General features: G+C 45.7%; 1 protein-coding gene across 3 annotated transcripts in view; it reads right to left on the reverse strand.

Moving 5' to 3' along the window:
- Positions 1 to 2,728: 2,728 nt before the first annotated feature.
- TMEM209 (transmembrane protein 209) overlaps positions 2,729 to 21,174 on the reverse strand; it is a 98,137-nt gene continuing 79,691 nt past the window's right edge. For 2 of the 3 annotated variants that reach the window (XM_088468683.1, XM_088468684.1), the window contains exons 13-15: positions 9,303 to 9,400; positions 4,953 to 5,026; positions 2,729 to 2,807 (exon numbers count right to left, since the gene is read on the reverse strand). In XM_088468683.1, coding sequence (XP_088324809.1) covers positions 2,750 to 2,807; positions 4,953 to 5,026; positions 9,303 to 9,400 — 230 coding nt within the window. In that variant the 3' untranslated portion in view covers positions 2,729 to 2,749. Of the gene's footprint in view, positions 2,808 to 4,952; positions 5,027 to 6,531; positions 6,923 to 9,302; positions 9,401 to 21,174 lie in introns of those variants that run through there. The other variant, XM_088468685.1, reaches the window with a different exon arrangement.

Genomic DNA, 21,174 nt, shown 5'->3' on the forward strand with positions numbered 1-21,174 from the left:
AATTACGACAGCATAATCGTGCAGTTGTTCCTCATCCTGTAGCTCGCCACACTGATATGTCGTTCAGTTCAGGTACACTCCCTCATCCCCGAACATGCCCAACCTGCCAATATGGGCAGGTTGACTTGCATGTTCAGTCGATGATAGATGTCAGATTCGACCAGCAAGAGCGCGCATCGCTGGTCGTCTCCGACATTTAACTACACGAATTAAACGGTTACGATGTCGTAATCGTTCAATCGCTCATTTTAAATCGGCAAGTGGATACGCACCATAAGTGTTTGGGGGAGGGTGCGGCTAGGTAAACAGGTGTGTCGGCACCGTTTACACGGTTTCATGGGCATGTGTAAATAAGCCATTGCGTTGTTCTTCGCAGCATGAGAACCATCAGCGTGTCAGGAGTCTGACCTTTCTCAGAAGTTGTGTGGCTTCCCAATCTGCGGCGATGTTCTCATATCCATCCAATTACGTGCACCAATGGACAAGTGACTGTCCGTATGCTTGGGGAGCGTTTGGAAGACATTAGCATATTTTCAGTGACTGTCCGTATGCTTGGGGAGCGTTTGGAAGACATTAGCATATTTTCACAATTTCGATCAGTAAGAGATCGCAGTTGTGATTGCATTGGTGTAAATCTCAGAATCAGGCCCTTAGACTCCATGAGATGCAGCTATCAAACTCTCCATGAATCAGATAAACCCCAAATAAAAGACAGGAAGCATTTTCAGGCCGATTGTCCAGTTTTCATATCCATAGCTATGCTAGGTTGTAGCTATGCAGTGTTGATCATTTTATACCCAAATCACAAGCCATTTTTATTAAATCTTAATGAATTATAAATTCTAACTTGTATATACAATTAGTTTTCTTCTGCCAAAACAGCTAGCCAGTCAAGAGTATTTACATCAAGACAAGAGTACAGGCAGCACAAATATTAGGGGTGCTCAACCAACAACAGTGCTGATTCCTATGTCAAGTAGTACGTGGACAGCATGTATTATCTTCTCACAGAGAAAAAAAAAAGTCACATAAAACTTGAATGGTTTATTGTATACACAGAGGTCCATATAAAACTCCTACAGTTGACTGACTAATAAGTTACAAAAGTATGCAGCATTAAAATGTATATATTATAAAGGGGAAGTATTGATTACATACTAACACAAGGTAACAAGCTGTATGCTTATTGCCAGGACGCCACCATTGGAGGACAAGAGGAAAAAAAAATGTGACTTACCAAAATATTTTTGCTGCAATTTTAGAAAAATAAAATCAATGCCATTTACAGCTAGCATTTGACCTCCCATAAATACAAAGGCTGCTGTATGAGTAAACTGGACATTTTCTATACCAATACATTTGTTGAATAAAATTCTTAAATTCTAAAAGATTACAAAACTATCTTGGTTCTTCTAATCCCAAAGAAATAGCATTACAAATAACCTAATACGGTATTCAAGGTTTTTATAACCACTAATGGTGCGTATCCACTACGCGACCCGGGAAAGACAGTAAGTTTACGACATAATCATACAGTCGCTCCCCATCCTCTGCAGTGCCTACACTGAACGATATGTTGTTCAGTGTAGGTACCCACCATCATCCCTGCACACGATCAATCTGTCGTTATTGGTAGATTAAATGGCATGTTCAGCCGATGACTGATTGCGTGCTCCCGCTGGTCGTTTCCGACATTGTGCATGATTAATGGACGACTGAACGATAACAATGTCGTTATCGTTCAGTCGTCCATTAATATCGCGTAGTGGATACACAGCTTAAGTTAAGCTGGATACACACCTATACAAACGTTAGCCCGATGACCCGATATCGGGTGAACTGGCCAAAGATTATATAGGTGTGTACTTAGGACAGTTGCAGGATTGGTAGCAGATTAACGGCTTAAAAGGTTGCATCTTATGTGCTGTTTAGTATTTCTCGGCCGACATCCCAATCTCATAGAAGCCCGTACACACTGAGCAATGTCTGCACAGTGTGTACGGGCCTCACAGGCAGCTGACAAGGGGTCACACAGCTTGGCTGATTGGGAAAGTTTAACCTATTCAGCCGCAGATCGAAAAGATGTGTACCCACCTTTACACTGATGCACCCTGCAAACCCAAAATAATAATATGGTAAATAAAAGTACCCAATTCACCATACTGCAGATGTTGGACAGGGATAGTGTGATTATTGCAAGTAATTCTACTGAAGACTCCCATACATTGTAACATTTTGTTACTAAACAATTTCATGCTTGATCATTGGTTATGCAAAACTATTTCACCTGTATTTATTGTATTTTCTTGACACGCAAGAGAAGCGCACTATAGATGATGTGCAAAAACACAGTACAATCAGAATGTCCTTAAATGGCATAAATACATAACAATACCTCTCCCAACAAAAAGTCCATTTAAACCCCACTGAAAGAGGTTACTTTTTGCAGGTAATTACCCAACGCTAACTAATAGATCAGGTTCTTTCTGGTCCAATCAATAATAATCATCGGTGTGTGAAGCAATAGGTCAGCTCTTAATATTCAAGTCTGCTGCTTAGAAATGGCCCTGTGCTAGGTCTTTACATACTGAAACACTGTACTAGAACATAGGTATGAAAATGAAATGCATAATACAAAGTAGTTTAAAGGCAGCTTCAGGTCACCAGCACGTCATGCAACTGATGTGTTGAAAGAATTACAGGGAAAAAGTAAAATAAAATCTTCACATAGTATGAAACAAGTTTATTATTAAAGATCGCCAAATATCCATAATATATTCACTCCAGATAAACCAAGATTGACTCTCCTGGGAGGAAAAACAAAATGAAACAAAGTTAGAGCTGTGAATGTAGAGAACTAGTTCAGCATTGTAATACACACAATCACACCACACATACACTATATACAGTAGGCTCTGTTTTAGCATTGACAGGTTTACAGACTAAGAGGGGTATTCAATATGGGAGCGAAAAGTCCGTGCTGGACTTTTCGCTCCACATCGGAGATTTTCCTGGGATAAAGTATCGGGCGCGCACCTGCTTTATCCCCGTATTCAATATGAAACCTACGAAAACGGGAAGGTGCGAAGTGGGATCTGCGTGAAAAAACAAATTTTTCCTTGAATAAATTGTAAAAACAAGGGGGCTCACTATGGGTACCCCTGTTTTAAGCTGCAAATGAAAGTCGGGGATTTAAATAGCCGCAGCAGGTGTTTTTTCCCGACATTGAAGAAGTGTTGCAGAAGAGCACTTAGGTTATTTTTTTCGTTTTTTTAAGTGGTCCCATCAAATTTGGGGTACATGAAAATGGGTACTAGCATATTTTTATGTCCCTAAAGTAAGTTTGAAAAATTTCTGCAACTATGCACCTGCCGCTAATAGCCTATTCTAAAATACACCTGCCGCATACTTGCAGAATAGCCCTGAACCTATTTCTAAACACTTTTTTCCCATTTTTTTTCACCCCAATTTTTAAATACATTTTTTGGGGTGTCCCTATTTTTTTTTTACATAATTATTTTCAAAATGTCATTCCCAGGGGTGCAGGCTATTTTTTTTAAGCCTGCACCCCTAAACCCCAATTCTGCACTTTTTTTCACCACCTATTCAGTGGTGAAAAGTTATCCCCGTTTTTTGTTCAAAGACTTTTCGAACCTGCGAAGTCTTTGAAATTGAATACAGTGTAAAACAAAAACTTGCGAAAATGACATCATTTTTTGCAAAATTATCGCAAAAAAAGACACTTCGCTCCATATTGAATACCCTTCAAAAAGTTGATTTCTGCAACTCACAAATAATGCATAGAAACACCTTAACTTATTTTTAAAGCAGAGGGTGTGTGTTAGGCTGCTTTTTCCATTTTAGAATACAGGTGCCAACTTTAGTTTATGATATTAGGAAAGAGGAAAAATCTATAGGGGTAGATGTACATTCAATACACTCAATACAATCAAATCCACTGCGCAAAATGATACAGGAGCAGCTCACACCTAACAAGGTGGTATCACCAAAACACCATAAAAGTTAGGATGCGCTTATACTGTCTTTTGTATTACATGTACACTCAAGTCATAGTAATGATCCTTTTGATCAGATTATGCATATGCACAGACATTCAGGAGTCAATCCAATTAGCTGCGAAGGGTAAGAGTTGACGCTGCCACGGTGTTAAAACGCCGGAAACGGCACCTCATCTCGCACCCTTCGCAGCCAGCTCCGAGCACAAAGTCGCACAATTTTGCTTGGAGAACTATGGGGCTGCAAGCACTTTTGTGTAACTTCGGGCTGCCGTTAAGTGCGGCTGTTGTCGCGATGATTCGTAGACAACTGGATTGAACCCATATACTGTGGTAAATGTGGCCTGATATCAGCAACACGATGGTCCTCGACTCCCCGATCTCCCTGAGAAAGATAGTGTACACCATGCCTCCTCAATAATCCACAATTCCTTAATATTCGATGGTGGCGGATTTCACATTGAACTGCATTCCACAGGCATTCAATTAGGTTCATGCGGCAGAGGAGAGGGCCAACTTATGATGCAGAATGCTCCTCTAGTTATAATCTGGTGGCTATGGACCTTTGCAGTTGAGCAGTCGTACTGAATGAGCCTGCTCCTGTCTCAGTGAATGCATAACATGAACGGTTGCAAATGTTCCACAAGGAATTTGTCTGTCATTGATGTCTGCAGATGTATCGGGGGTCCTAATACACGCTAGCTGACAACACCCCACACCAAAACAGAGCCACCGCTGCCATGGACTGTCCCTTGTTGACATATGTGATCCATTGCCTTGTGGGGTTTTCTCTATACGCATGTTTCTGGCACAAGTGAACAGGATTTTAGTGGACACAAGTTCCTATCCAATTCTAATGCTACACTGCATACTAAGGGAACAGAAGAAAGAAGTGTAAAGTAGTGTAAGCGTGCACAGAACTCTGCAAATACTTACCCGAGCATCCCAGATTCTTTTGTCTTTATTATGTACAGGAACATAAGTAATGTGTGGAACAAGTTGTTTCTTCCCTTGAATTACAAGAAGAGATGCATTAAGAAAAAGGGCATTAGCAGTCAGTCAGTGCACTTTTCATTTCAATCAGACATGGTTCGCCACCCACAATGGGCATCCATATATGTCGTCAGTCAGTCTCTCTTTCAGTGGAGGCTCAAGGGGGGGTTGCTTAGGGGCTGGCAGAGCTACTGCCCGGGTGCTATGGTCTGGAGGCAGCCTCAGTCACCCCGCCAGTTCTGTCAGGAGCATTCCACACTGGTTTATTTATTTTTTTTACAGCCAGGCAATAGCTGCCGGGCGCTAGGACCTAGCGGCTCCGCGCGCTGTGCAGCAGTGCATGGTGTACGTTGCGATTAAATCACACCACGCCATCGAAAGGAAGAGGAGCATGCAGGCAATCAATGAAGATGGTGAATTGGTGGGGGCATGGGAAAGGGGTTGGCTCTTGAGGTGACACAGCAGTCTAGAAAGACAGGAAACTGGAAAGACACGGGACAGGAGGCTGAAGGGACCACAGGGGACAGGTTGACCCCATGTTGTAGTATGATGACATTAGTTATATTCCTACATATACAGGCATCTCCTGGACCATGTGATCTCCTACATGAATAATGAATACCAACTGAACACAGTTTGCCCAGGGAGGATCAATTTTTTCAGAGGTTCCCTGCTGCAGAGAAACCACCCTCCTCCCCGAAAAAACCTAATTTCTTTATCATCCTATTAGGGGACACTGGAGACATCCCAAAGCTGCCTCTAATGGTGGGTATGCTCAGTGGAAGCTGTAAGAAGCAACTTCCTTCCAAGAGTGGCACCCCCAGATGTAAACACACTTTCACTTTCAGCAGAGACCACAGAACATTGCACATCTTAACAGAGTTACCACAAACATGCCAAAGTGCATTAAGCATTGGGCAGTGCTGACAACTCGTTATACCCATTTGGCTGAATAGAACATACAAGCTAAAGTGGTCAGAGATTACAAACACAACCGGGTGAGAGCTTTCCAATTTGTTCATTACTGTTGCACTGCATTTCTTCCCCTGCTACTTTGTAAGGCTGGTTAATTGCTATTCAGCAATAACATTTGGTTTTGTTAAGCATTGCAGGCTGATTATCTCAGGGTATTCAATGGTGACTTTCTGATTGAAACCTTGATTAGTGCAAAGTTTATGCAAAGGCAATAATCTCGTTTGCAGACTGAATATTCCAGACCAATCTATTGGTCTTCAAGAGGATTTTGGGGATTTTAATACTTTTTTACTTACAGTCATCTTCATTTCATATTACACTTATTTATTTTTCATTTCTTTCTTGATGTTCCATTACATTAGCTTAACATCTTATTGCCATGTTAGGACACAAATGAACATTTATGAATTCATTATTTTTTCATATGATACCGGTTATTTTTGTATCGTTCTATTAAATTTGAATTGTTACTTTTTACACATGGCTACAGTGTAGTGCTTTTTTTTTTCATGGAAAAACATTTTATTAATTTTTCAATAGTACAAAATAGAAAGTATTCACATTGGGACCATACAATTAGTCATCAACAGGTAAACAATGCAAAAATAACACAGCGTACAAACATAAGGATGACTCAAGAAGCAGATAAACAGCAAAAGTACTCCGCATGGCAGTGCTTTTTAATTGAATTCACATTATTTGAACATAGCGATGCTTTTTTCCTTTATAGGGCCGTATTCAATTGACGGCGAAAAGTTCTCGCCGGTGACGTCATTTTGCCAGGCGAGAACTTTTCCCCGTATTCAATTCCAAAGACTTGTAACCAGCGGGAAAGATTCGCCTCAGAAAGGAGGTGGAAAAAAGTGCAAAATTGTGGATTTAGGGTGCAAAGTTGCGGGAACACCCCTGCAGCCTTGGTACAGTCCCGCAAAGGCAATCTGCGTAAAAAAAAAAAAGTGTGAAAAATACTTTAGAACACCCCAAAAAAGTAATTCGTTTTGGGGGCGGAAAAAAACAAAGTTGGGAGACAAACTTAAAAACTAGCGAAATAAGACTCAAGGTATGCCCAAGCATTTTTTTTTATTGCAGGTGCTTGCTAAAGGTACGTTTTTTTAAAAACACACTTTAGCGATTTTTAACCATGCTAGCACCCATTTTCATGTACCCCAAATTTGCTGGGACTACTTATTTTTGCAAAAAAACCCTGCTAAATGCTATTCTTCACCACTTGTGCAAAGACGCTAAATAGCACCAATTGAGAGCATTTAAGCACCTCAAATACCTTCAAGCAGGGCTATTCGGGGGTATCCATAGTGATCCCCCATGTCAGTGCATCTTTTCGGGGGTGTCAGGATGATTTCCCCATTTCTGACAGGACTTTTCGCCGATTTGCGTTTCACCGGGACGCATTCTCGCGTCCTTTGCAAATGACTAGGGTGAAAAGCGGTAACGAGTGCGATACTTTTCCTGGGGCAAAACTAGCGATGACGGCGAAAACTCCAGCATGCGAAAAGTCCAGGACTTTTTGCCGGCAATTGAATACGGCTCAGGAAAAGAGAGTCACCCACAGGACCTCAGAAGAGCTATAGCCAGAACAAAACTGAAGTGCCCTCCGATATGGGTATGTGCAAATATACCTGAGGGGTATAGAGCTCATAGTAAATACATCACAACCGACTGAGGGCCTCATTTATCAGTGAGTTTTTTCATTGACATCGAGTGATTATACTCGTTGCGTATGATAAGGGTGTTCCAGCCAATCAACTCCCAACTGTCATTTATTTGAAAAGTGACAGTTGGGAGATGATTGGCTGGAGCACCATTTATCATACATAACAAGTATTATCACTCATTGTGAATGACAAAACTCGTTGATAAATGAGGCCCTAATTTGGCATATAAATAAACAGACAGGTGAGCTTGACTGGAATGCCGCCTGAAACAGCCTTTCACGATGATTACAGATCATGGTCAAGTTGCTTTTTTGTGGAAGAATAGTGCTGCATCCCCATTGCGGAATACCATACATTGGTAGACACAATGCCACTGTACATTCAGGCTAAACATAAAAGCCTAAAGTTCTATTAGCTGTCTTTAGAATCATTTCTTAATTATAGACATATGAAAAGGAGGGGGAGGGGGGGGGGTAAAAATACAAAAAATGGGCAAATTATTTTGTTCTTTTCAGCTGTCAATTCAATACTTAAGCACTATTATAAAGGAATTTGGGTCACCTTAGTCTAGGCCCCCGCCCCCCTCGCTCTGCTTTTTCACTTTAGGGGCCCTTTCCTCACAGTGTCTTCATTGTGGGCCCAGCTCCCATATGTCCCCAGGCGGCCGGTCTCCTCTTCTAGATCTGTCATGATCCCCTGGCACGCAGTAGGAGCCATTGGGCCATTCACTCAGAATTCCAATGCACGTACATTGTAGAGGCAAGTATGCTAAAGTTTTTATGTTTGACTAAGTGAGAATAGGGGTTTCAAATTGAGGGGGGACGGAGAGGAGCAGAAACAGGATGTGGTTAAGAGGCCGCCGGTCTCTATCCCGACACTGGAATCCCGGCGTGGGAGTTAAGATAGGCGTCGAAATACCGATGCCCATCTTAATCCAGACGCCAGAATCCAGGAGGATGCGTGCCCGAACGAAGGTAAGCCGGGGTTAGTGTTAGGATTTGGGGGTGGGGGGGATGATAGGGTTAGGCACCCCTAGGGGGGAGGGTTAGTGTCAGGCACCACTGGGGGTGTGTGTGGGGGGGTTAAGTTTAGCCACTAAGGCGGGTGGGTTAGGCATGAAGGGGGGGGGGGGACTTAGGTTTAGGAACTAATGCAGAGGGTTAGGGTTAGGCTATAAGAAGGGATGGTTAGGGGGAGAAGGGCAAGTATACTTACCCGACCCCTGTCGGAATACCAACCATTGGGATGCTGCTGACGGTATTGTGACAGGAGGCATCCCGACAGCCGGCATTACATGGCTATTCCTACAGAAAACACCCCTGAAAACTATGGCAAGCTTTCGCACATGCTGAATACATCTTTTTCCAATCTTAAAATTGGTCAGACAGTAATTGTGCATTAATGCGTGCAGAAACAGGTTATACTAAACTTGTAACCTATAGAGGTGGTGTTGACTCCTTTACAGGCAATACACAAGTAACTCGTAGAGAGATATTTGCTTGATGTAAAAAAAATTCTGCTTAAACATTTAAAAAAAATGAAAGTATAAAACTGTATTGAACAAACTGGTCTTTTCAACAATACAAGCGCAAGCTTAATTACTGCACGGACCACCACGTCCAAATCTCATGGTTATGTAAGTTACCTTTGGCAAGTTGTATATGTGCTTCTGGTAGACCAGTTCATAGTGGGGGGGATTGACACTGCTCTGATGGATACAAAACACGTTTTCATTTGAAGTATCTAATGAGAGAAAAGCGATTAACATACATGATTAAATAGTGGCCTATGGTCATTTTGCTGTTATTTAAAAGAAATAAAGCCTGCATTTATCATAGTCTAATGCAGGATGTTATCAAAATATTAACACACTTTAAAAATAGTAAAGACCAGTAGTTAAATAAAATAAAAAAAATCAATGTTCGAATCAACGCTATTAAGTTCACTTTTTCTTAGGGTTTTGATTCAGAGTTGTAAGCAAAACAGATTAATAAAAAAAAACAGCCAGTAACTGTGCATCTTTGTAAAACCATGTTGCACTGCATATGGGTAGATTTAAAATGTGCAGATATTTAGATTAGAGAGGAACGTGTCCAAAGTGAAATCTAAATGTAGTGTAAAAATAAAGCTGAAAACAAAAAAAATATACCCTCTGAAGAAATCCCGGTCCCGGGAAGAAACCAGTCAGGGCTGTTTTACTGGTGCACTCAGTGCCACTTTACTACCTCGCTATTATTGCACAAGGAGCTCCAGTTTCAGTGTGCTCCCCTGTGTGTGTGTGTGTGTGTGTGTGTGTGTGTGTGTGTGTGTGTGAGCACCTGTGTTTTGCTCAGTACACATTGCTACACAGCCTGTTTGGCCGAAGCTCCAGGAGCTGCTCATCTAGACTGTTCACCTGCCAGAATAATTGTCCGGCCTGCGGTGCATGTCCCACACAGTAGTGGATTTGGACGCTGCTTCTACACATTGCGGTGGGATCTCTACGATGACAAAGTAGCTGCTATTGGATCAATTTATTGTAGACACAGTTCCTGCGTGCTACCAGCACATTGTGTTTCTGGATTATTACTAGCATATATTTATCCTCAATATGACTTGTTCAGGACAACTACACCATTTGTACAAAAAGGCTTATATTTCCTAAAGTATCGACCGGAGACTGATGCCATTTTGGCGATACATTGTTAGCAGTTTCTGAACTTCTATTAGTCCCAATGACTATTTTTATCTTACTAAAGAGGATTTTTTTTATGCTGAGAGGTGCTAATAAATATTGTATTTTTATTTTGTTAATTTTAGTATATGTGTTATCCCAATTAGTGTGCACTTATTGCTTATGTATTAAAATATCAAATTTTATGTGATTAAGGAATTTTTTTTATGTTCTAAGTAATTGAGTGAATGCTGTTTTTCTTTTAATTTTTTTCCTTATTTGTAAAAATAAAGCTGTCCAGCATTTCAGGGCTACATGCAAAAAGTAGCCAGTATTTACCCTGCATGGAAAAAATAATAATTTGCACCCCTTTTATTGCAACATGGTTTGTCCAGGTTAAAAGTTTTATTTTTTTTTCCTCCCAAGTTAGAATATTACAAGTTGCAAGGGGGCATCAAAAAAAACCCAAAGAATCCAGTTCACTAAAACTTCCATTAGACATATTTTTAGAACTCTAAAAACAACCAATGAGTGAAGAGATCCTTCTTCCTCCACAGACTGATCGCAGAGCAAAGCCAGCATCAAATTATTCATATGCAAGTAGAATTTTGACATCACCTTGAAAAGAAGATGTAAAGAACTTAAGGTTTTGTATGAACACTAAACTATCAATATAAATAGTGGAAATGTACAAGAGCTTTTTGGAGGTCCAGGATGGTTTTCCAACTTTTTCATGAATTTCTTCCAGTTCACTTTTTGTGAAAAAGTCGTACTCTCTCACAGCGAGTACCGTAAAATAAGAGATATGGTAAGAACTTAACCTTGTTATCTCTATTTCTACGAAGTCCATAGGGTTCCACAGGATACCTTGGGGTATAGGTGATGACGTCAGGCAACGGACATCACAGTGTTAATTTTCAGCCTCCCAGGATGCACCGGGGTCCCTCTCCTATAGACTGCCCCCGAGCCAAGGCAAATCAGTTTCGTAACAAGCCATAGGCCGGAGGAGGAGAATAATGAGAGAAGTCTGGAACACACAAGAATCACATTCGCACCAGAAGGAAACTGAAAAAACGGTGACCAGATCAAAGCCCATCTGCAGTACAGGTGCAACAGGGCGGGAGTCCTGTGGAACCCTATGGACTTCATAGAAATAGAGATAACAAGGGTAAGTTCTTACCATCTCTCTTATTTTCTACTTCAGGGTCCATAGAGTATCCACAGGATACCTTGGGGATGTCCCAAAGCAGTATCCTTTAAGGGTGGGGACGCTCCTGTACTGTAAGGAGAATCCGCCGCCCGAAGGAAGCATCCCGAAAGGCAAAGGTATCAAATGCATAATACCTCACAAAGGTATGGACAGAAGACCACGTGGCTGCCTTGCACAGCTGAACTGCAGAGGCACCATGGCGAGCTGCCCATGAAGGACCCACAGATCGAGTAGAGTGAGGCTCTCATGAATGTAAGCCTCAGAAATCGCCATGCAAATCCATCCTGCCAAAGTTTGCTTAGTGGCAGGCCAACCCTTCTTATGGAAACCATAGAGGACAAACAGAGTCCGATTTCCTAAATGAACTGGTACGGTCAACATAAATCCATAAGGCCCGTACCACATCCAAGAAGGCCTTACCAGCAGATAGGTCTGGGGAATTGAAGGCCGGTACTAGAATTTCCTCAATGATGTGGAAACTAGATACCACCTTAGGTAGGATCCCAGGACGCAGCACTGCCCTGTCCCTATTGTCACAGCCCGCAACAGAGACAGTCTCAGACCCTGGCACTTACCTCTCAGGATGCTGCGGTGCGGCTCTCTGCTTCCCCGCCGGTCTGTTCCTGCGGGCGCTCTCTCCCTCTGCTCCCCGGCGGCTTCTGCATCATGTTCTCACCCTCCAGCCCAGCGTCTCTCATGTGGATCTGCCATGGGTCTCCGGTCCATGGGCGCGGCCATCTTGGATTGCCCATGTGACGCGATCTCCTCCAATGAACATGCTTCTTCTCTTCCAGCCAGTCAGCATCCAGCACTCCCTATAAAAGGATCTCCACTTCTCCCAGCAAGTTGCCAGTGCAACAAGTCCCCTAGTTTAACTAGTGAGCCTCACCACTGCACTCCATAGGTGTTGTCACCACTCCAAGTAGCTTCCATGCTACAACCATCTCCATACGGCTACGCATCCACTCCAAGTAGCTTCCACGCTACCACCATCTCCATACGGCTACCCAGCCACTCCAAGTAGCTTCCACGCATCCACCATCTCCATACGGCTACCCAGCCGCTCCTAGTAGCTTCCACGCTACCACCATCTCCATTCGGCCACTCAATGTAGCGTCCGAGCTACCACCGTCACTCTACGGCTCCTTAGCCGCACCCAGCAGCCCGTGCTGCCATCTTTACCATACGGCTCCTTAGCCGCACCTAGCAGTCCGTGCTTCCACCATCCATTACATGGCTTTCCAGCCGCAACAAGCAACTCCCGTGCTAGATCAATCCTCTACCACTCTTCTGCATCCTCTCATGCGGAGGAGCTTCATCCAACCTAGTCTCCTCCAGCGAACATCTGAGCTGAGTAATACAGGTCCAAGGCCCAGCCCGGGAACACAGTCTCAGAATCCCACGTCTCTGACAGTTTGCACTGGCCAGATGGACTCGGCAAGTGGTCAAGGATCTGGAGTAGATTCCTCTCAGGATGTGCTATCTCGTCTGGAAAGACAAGAGACCTCTCAGGCCCAGTTGATCCAATTTATCCAGGATATGTCATCGCGTCTGGACAACATTCAGGTCTTGCTAGCCCACCCTGTTCCAGTTGGCGCTCAAGCCGCCCCTCCTCCTGTGGTGTCACCTGTTCCTCCGGTTCCACCTTCTGCTCATCTTCAACTCTCACCTCCGAGTAAGTTCGAGAGCAACCCCAAGTTATGCAGGGGTTTCTTGAATCAATGCGAAATCCATTTTGAGCTTCAACCCGCTAATTTTCCGACAGCCAGAACCTGAGTGGCATACATTATCTCTCTACTCTCTGGCAAAGCACTCGATTGGGTCTCGCCCCTCTGGGAGAAGTCGGATCCTTTGCTCTCCAACTATTCTGAATAGGATTTTTGATGAGCCTGGAAGAACCACTTCCGCATCAGCAGATATTCTACGCCTCCGTCAGGGCAGCAGGACCGTCGGCCAATATGTCGTCCAATTCCGGACCCTGGCATCGGAGCTCAATTGGAATGAGGATGCTCTCATTGCTGCCTTCTGGAGTGGTCTTTCAGAAAAAGACAAAGACGATCTGGCTTCCCGTGACCTTCCAACCAGTCTGGATGATTTACTCACTCTCTGCAATAAGGTGGACCTTCAACACAGAGAGCGTGCCTTGGAGAGAGGCAGATTCAATCGTGGAAGACCACGTCCAGCTTCTCGACTACCTTCTCCTCCCGTGGGCGAAGAACCCATGCAGGTCAACCTCTCCCGCCTGACCCCTGAGGAACGGCAGAAGAGGCAGACAGAATCTCTGCATGTATTGTGGATCATCCCAACATTTAATTAAGGGTTGTCCCATTCGTCCGGGAAACGCCTTCTCCTAATTTATTGCAGAGAGGTTAAGTTAGGAGTTGCCACTGATTCACCTAGGAAGTCAGATTCCACCATCCAGGCTCAATTAAGACTTCCACAGGGTCCTAAAGTTGTTCCAGCTCTTCTAGATTCTGGAGAGGCAGAAAATTTTATGACTACAGACTTCGCCCATAAATATCGCATTCCTGTCAAAGCACTATCACGAGTCATCACTTTGCCATTGATGGTAGTCGAATTAATAGTGGAACCATCACCCATCGCACCAAGCCACTTGAACTTACCATCGGGGGCTCTCCACTCTGAGAATTTGTCCTTCCTAGTGATTCCCAAAGCCTCTCATCCTCTAGTTACCCTGGCTACAGAGACATTCTCCACATATTGACTGGTCTGCTATGCAAATAACTTCTTGGAGCACTAACTGTTTCAAGAATGGTCTTCACCGAGTAGTCCCGGTTTGAGCCTCTGGTGTTCAGTTACCTTCAGCCTTGCCCGTACCCTACTCGGACTTTTCGGATGTTTTCAGTAAGCAAAAGGCGGACTTATTACCTCCCCATTGCAATTGGGACTGTCCCATAGATTTAATTCCTGGGAAGAATCCTCCGCGAGGACGCACATATCCGCTTTCACTCCCTGAAACTCAAGCCATGTCCAAGTACATTGCGAAAAACTTAAACAAAGGATTTATTTGGCCCTCTTTGTCCCCAGCAGGGGCCGGATTTTTCTTTGTAAAAAAAAAAAAAAAAAAAAAAAAAGACGGGGGATTACGTCCGTGCATTGACTATCGTGGGCTCAACGATATAACCATCAAAAATTGTTACCCTCTTCCCCTCATAACTGAATTATTCGACAGAGTCAAAGGGGCCACAATCTTCACGAAGCTTGATTTAAGAGGGGCCTACAATTTGATCCGTATTCGTCCCGAAGAGGAGTGGAAAACAGCTTTCAACACCAGAGATGGGCACTATGAGTATCTCGTCATGCCCTCCGGCCTTTGTAATGCCCCAGCTGTTTTTCAATTCTTCGTCAACTAAATCTTCCGGGATCTCCTATACAAGAGTGTGGTCGTCTACTTGAACGACATCCTGATCTTCTCTCGGGATTTGACGACCCATCGGATCCAAGTGAAAGAAGTCCTCCTGAGGTTATGCTCCAATCAACTCTTCTGCAAATTGGAAAAATGTGTATTCGAAGTAACCAGTGTGCCATTTCTGGGTTACATCATCTCCGGAACTAATCTTCAGATGGACCCCGTGAAACTTCAAGCCGTCCTCGATTGGACTGCTCCAACATCTCTGAAATCGATACAGCGATTTTTAGGGTTTGCCAACTACTACCGCAAGTTTGTAAAAGGGTTTTCCACGTTGCTGGCTCCCATCACCGCTCTCACCCGCAAAAGGAGCGGATCCAACCATTTGTTCTGTGGAAGCTGCCTCAGCCTTTCAACTTCTGAAAAAGGCGTTCATCTCTGCCCCCGTATTGAAACAACCGGATTTAACACAACCCTTCATTCTGTATGTCGATGCCTCTTCTGAGGGAGCTGGAGCGGTCCTCTTTCAACGTTTTGAAGATGAAAAACTCCATCCTTGTGGATTTTATTCCTGGAAATTTCTACCAGCGGAGAGGAATTATTCCATTGGTAACCAAGAGTTACTCGCCATGAAATTGGCTCTCGAGGAATGGCAATATCTTCTGGAAGGGGCTCTATACCAGATCACTATTTACACAGACCAAAATAAATGTACTTTATTTAAAATCTGCTGTTTGAATCCTCGGCAGGCCAGATGGGTGATGTTCTTTTCTAGGTTCAACTACAAACTCTCCTATCGTCCCGGATCACAAAATTGTAAAGCTGACGCTCTTTCTTGTTCCATAGAAAGTGATTCCAAGCAGCTTCCTGAGCAGTGTCATCCCATCCTGGATCCAATGTCCTTTGCTACTGCCAGCATCTCCTTGACGCCTCCTGTCGGAAAAACGTTTGTTGCATCTCATCTCCGCAAAAAGTTGTTACAGTGGGCACATGCGTCTCATTTCTCTGGACACTATGGTATTGAGAAAACTCTTGAATTTGTTCAGCGATCTTATTGGTGGCCTTCAATGAAAGCGGACATTGTCTCCTATATTTCTTCATGTGTGAAGTGTGCCCAGCACAAAAGTACCTCAGCAGGCTCCTTCCGGACAACTCCAACCATTGGCCGTCCCTTCCCAGCCATGGACACACTTGTCGATGGATTTCATCACTGACCTTCCTCCATCTCGGGGTCACAACACAATCTGGGTTATCGTGGACAGGTTTTCTAAAATGGCCCACTTTGTACCCCTTACTGGGCTTCTGTCTGCATCACTACTGGCCCAGAATTTCATAAAGGAGATCTTTCGACTTCATGATCTACCACAAGAAATCATCTCTGACAGAGGTGTACAGTTCGTGGCGAAGTTTTGTAGGTCACTTTGTTCAGCCCTCATCCTCAAACTAATGGACAGACCGAAAGGGTCAACCAAGATTTGGAACAGTTCCTTCGCACCTTCAGCTCCTCCTCCCAAGTTGATTGGATTGAGCTTCTCCCTTGGGCTGAATTCGCTCACAAGAATCAGTATCATACATCCACAGATTCAACTCTGTTTCTTACAGTCTTCGGCCTTCATCCTCGGATTCCAGACCTTCCTTTTCTCCCGGCTCTGGATGTGCCTGCTGCCAAAGTATCCCTTCAACAATTCTCTGACATTTGGAGAAGGGTTCACTCCGCTCTCACTAAAGCTTCAGCCCGGTATAAGAAATTTGCTGACCGCAGAAGACAAGCTATTCCAAGTCTTCAAACTGGATATATGGTCTGGCTTTCCACTCGAAACCTCAGACTCTTTGCACCACGTTATATTGGTCCTTTTCCGATTATCAAGGTCCTGAATCCAGTAGCTTACAAACTGAGACTACTGCCTTTTCTTCGGATACCCAATTCCTTTCATATTTCTCTCCTGAAGCCACTGGTCCTAAACAGATTCCAGAAGGATCTTCCCAAAGCTTCTAGTGTCCAGACTCAACAAGGAGAGGAATTTGAGGTCGACAGAATCCTAGACTCCCATTGTCGATACAATCGTCTTCAATACCTCATCGATTGGAAGGGATGTGGTCCGGAAGAAAGGATTTGGATAAATGCTTCCGATGTTCATGCTCCTCGCTTAATCAAGGCCTTGCATATGAAGTTCCCTCATAAACCAAAAAAAAAAAAAAAAAAGTGTCCAGTGGCCACTCATGAACAGGAGGGTACTGTCACAGCCTGCAACAGAGACATCAGACTCAGACCCCGACACTTACCTCTCAGGACACTGCGGCGCAGCTGTCTGCTTCCCTGCCGGTCCGTTCCTGCGGGCGCTCTCTCCCTCTGCTCCCCGGCGGCTTCTGCCTCATGTTCTCACCCTCCTGCCCAGCGTCTCTCACATGGATCTGCCGCGGGTCTCCGGTCCATGGGCACCGCCATCTTGGATTGCCCATGTGACGTGATCTCCTCCAATGAACATGCTTCTTCTCTTCCAGCCTGTCAGCATCCAGCAATCCCTATAAAAGGATCTCCACTTCTCCCAGCAAGTTGCGAGTGCAACAAGTACCCTAGTTTAACTAGTGAGCCTCACCACTGCACTCCATAGGTGTTGTCACCACTTCAAGTAGCTTCCACGCTACCACCATCTCCATACGGCTACCCAGCCGCTCCAAGTAGCTTCCACGCTACCACCACCTCCATACGGCTACCCAGTCGCTCCAAGTAGCTTCCAGGCTACCACCTTCTCCATACGGCTACCCAGCCACTCCAAGTAGCTTCCAGGCTACCACCGTCTCCATACGGCTACCCAGCCGCTCCAAGTAGCTTCCACGCTACCACCATCTCCATACGGCTACCCAGCCGCTCCAAGTAGCTTCCAGGCTACCACCTTCTCCATACGGCTACCCAGCCACTCCAAGTAGCTTCCAGGCTACCACCGTCTCCATACGGCTACCCAGCCGCTCCAAGTAGCTTCCACACTACCACCATCTCCATACGGCTACCCAGCCGTTCCAAGTAGCTTCCACGCTACCACCATCTCCATACGGCTACCCAGCCGCTCCAAGTAGCTTCCATGCTACCACCATCTCCATTCGGCCACTCAGCCGCTCCAAGTAGCGTCCGAGCTACCACCGTCACTCTACGGCTCCTTAGCTGCACCCAGCAGCCCGTGCTTCCACCATCCATTACACGGCTTTCCAGCCGCATCAAGCAACTCCCGTGCTAGATCAATCCTCTACCACTCTTCTGCATCCTCTCATGTGGAGGAACTTCATCAAACCTAGTCTCCTCCAGCGAGCATCCGAGCTGAGTAATACAGGTCCAATGCCCAGCCCGGGAACACAGTCCCAGAATCCCACGTCTCTGACATGACTATGAAAAATTAGAAATGGGGGGGGCGACATGAGAGAGCCCCCAAATCTGACACTCTTCTGGCTGAAGCAATGGCCAGAAGGAACACAGTCTTAGCTGTGAGCCATTTTAGATCCACTGAGCCCAGTGGTTCAAATGGCGGTCCTTGGAGAGCCCTAAGGACCACAGCCAAGTACCAAGGCATCACAGGTGGAACAAAGAGAAGCTGTAAGCGAAGGATGTGTTGCATGAAGGTGTGGACATCAGGAAGTGTAGCAATCCTACGCTGAAACTACACAGAGGGCGGAAACATGCACCTTCAGTGAAGCAAGGCGAAGACCGTGATCTAAGCCCGCCTGTAGGAAAACCAAAATCCTGGATATCCTAAAAACCTGAGGATCATATCCTCTAAGTCGACACCATTCAAAGAAAGTATGCCACACTCGGTGGTAAATTCTTGCAGAAGATGGCTTCCGAGCTCTGAGCATGGTGTTAACAACAGAGCTGGAAAAAACCCTGGACCTCATGAGGGCAGTCTCAACAGCCACGCCGTCAAAGACAGACGGCCCAGGTCCGGGTGATGGCAAGGACCTTGAGATAACAGGTCCGGACGTAGAGGCAACAGCATCGGAGCGTCTATGGATACGTTCCTGAGATCTGAGTACCAGTGCCGTCTGGGCCACGCTGGAGCTATCAGCAGGAGCGTGCCACCTTCTTGCTTGAATTTGCGAATCACTCGAGGAAGAAGGGAAAACGGAGGGAAGAGATATGCAAACTGGAAGGAACACCTGACCTACAGGGAATCTACTAGAAGAGCCTTTGCCTCTCTTGTTCTTGATCCGTACAGAGGCAGCTTGTTGTTGTGTCGGGAGGCCATGAGATCTCTGGAAGGCCCCACTTGTTCACAGGTAGCTGAAACATCTCCTGGTGGTGAAGAGACCATTCTCAAGGATGCACGTCTTGACAGCTGAGAAAGTCTGCTTCCCAGTTGAGGACTCCTGGTATGAACACTGCAGAGATGGCTGTGAGATTGCCTTCCGCCCACGCTAGAATGCGGGACACCTCTGTCAGAGCTGCCTGACTGCGGGTTCCTCCTTGGCAGTTTATGTAAGCCACCGTAGTGGCATTATCCGACTGCACCTGCACGGGTTTTCCGTGGAGGACATGTCTTGCTTGTCGGAGAGCTCAGAATACTGCCCTTAGGGTCTCATACTCATGCGCTCGCAAGCGGGTCGATGTAGAGGCCCTGCGCATGCGCAGCGGCCGCACTGCACGCGCACAAGCCCCGAGCGAGAGAGAAATTCTCTCGCTCCGGGACTTACTACAAAAGGGGCGGCTGTCGATGGTGATCGACAGCTCGCACCGTTTTGTAGGCAGGGTGGGGGGTGGCTTGCCAAACAGAGGCGTTCCCGACGGAACGCCTGCCGTTTGGGGGTGGCCCCACTGACATCATGAGCTCACTGGGGCTTGCGGCAGACGAGACCCTACCACAAGGGTCTCGTCGCAAGCCCCGATGGCCTTGACCATCGCGACCATCAACCCGGCCGCTCGCTAAAGCTGTGGGTGGTCACCCACAGCTTAACGAGCGGCCAAGAGGCCAGCTCATTTTAGAGATGCGGCCACCCTCATTCAGAGCAAGCGCACGCACTTTGCGAGCGGCTCTGAATGAGGTCCTTAGTTCCAAGATATTTATTGGAAGTGCAGATTCTGCTGATGTCCACCTTCCCTGGAAGAAGAGTGGACCAGAGACTGCTCCCCAATCTCGGAGACTGGCATCCGTCAACAGAAGGACCCAGTCCGCAATCCAAAAGGGGCGCCCCCTGTTCAGGTGAGTAGTCTGCAGCCACCAGGCTAACGACAGACGTACCTCCGGGGACAACACCATTGTCTGTGTCTTCATCCGGTGGGGCAACCCACTCCATCTGGAAAGTATCAACTTCTGCAGAGGTCTCGAGTGAAACTGGGCAAACTCCACCATGTCAAACATCGACACCATGGATCCCAGTAACCTCATTGCCGAGTGAATAGACACCCGGCGACTTTGCAGGCAACTGCGTACTCTTGCCTGCAATGTAGAGATCTTTTCCTCCATTACAAAGATCCTCTGACGTTGAGTCCAACAAGGCTCCGAGATGGAAGATCCTCTGTGATGGTACCAGGGATGATTTCTTCCAGTTTATCAGCCAGCTGTGATCCTGCAACACAGAGACTGTCAGTTGCAAATGGCGCTGAAGGACCTCTGGAGACATTGCCAACAGCAGAAGGTCGTCCAGATAAGGCAACAGGCAGACCCCCTGCGTCCGCAGGTGAGCTGCCATAACTGCCATGACTTTGGTAAACACTTGAGGTGCTGTGGCCAGACCAAAGGGCAGTGCCTGAAATTGGAAGTGTTGGTCTTTTACTGCAAACCTGAAGAAATGCTGGTGTGCTGAGACAATAGAAATATGCAGGTAGGCATCCTGAATATCCAGCGACACCATAAAATCCCCAGGCTCCATCGCCAAAATGATGAAGCGCACAGTCTCCATCCTGAACCGAGGAACCCTCAAAAATTTGTCAAGTGATTTGAGGTTGAGGATGGGCCTGTAAGACCCATTGGGTTTCTGTACCAGAAAGAGGTTGGGACAACAGGACCGGCACTATTACTCCAGCCTGGAGCATAGAGTGGATCACCTTCTGGAATTCCTGGGCCTTGTCTAGATCTGACTGAAGGCCCGTGGTGAAAAATTGACTGGGAGGCCTCTGCCGAAAGGAGAGGGCGTACCCCAGAGAGACCACTTCTCTTACAACCGCAGACACTTGGGTGAGACACCAGCATTGGGCGAACTGATGAAGTCGGCCTCCCACTTTGGGGTCCCTCAAGGGGAGGCCCATCCCGTCAGGCAGAGGGCTTATCGTCGACTTAGAAGTTGGACGTCTTGTAATC

The sequence above is a fragment of the Taudactylus pleione genome, unplaced genomic scaffold (genome assembly GCF_031769625.1).
Source record: "Taudactylus pleione unplaced genomic scaffold, aTauple2 ptg000086l, whole genome shotgun sequence".
Lineage (NCBI taxonomy): Eukaryota > Metazoa > Chordata > Amphibia > Anura > Myobatrachidae > Taudactylus > Taudactylus pleione.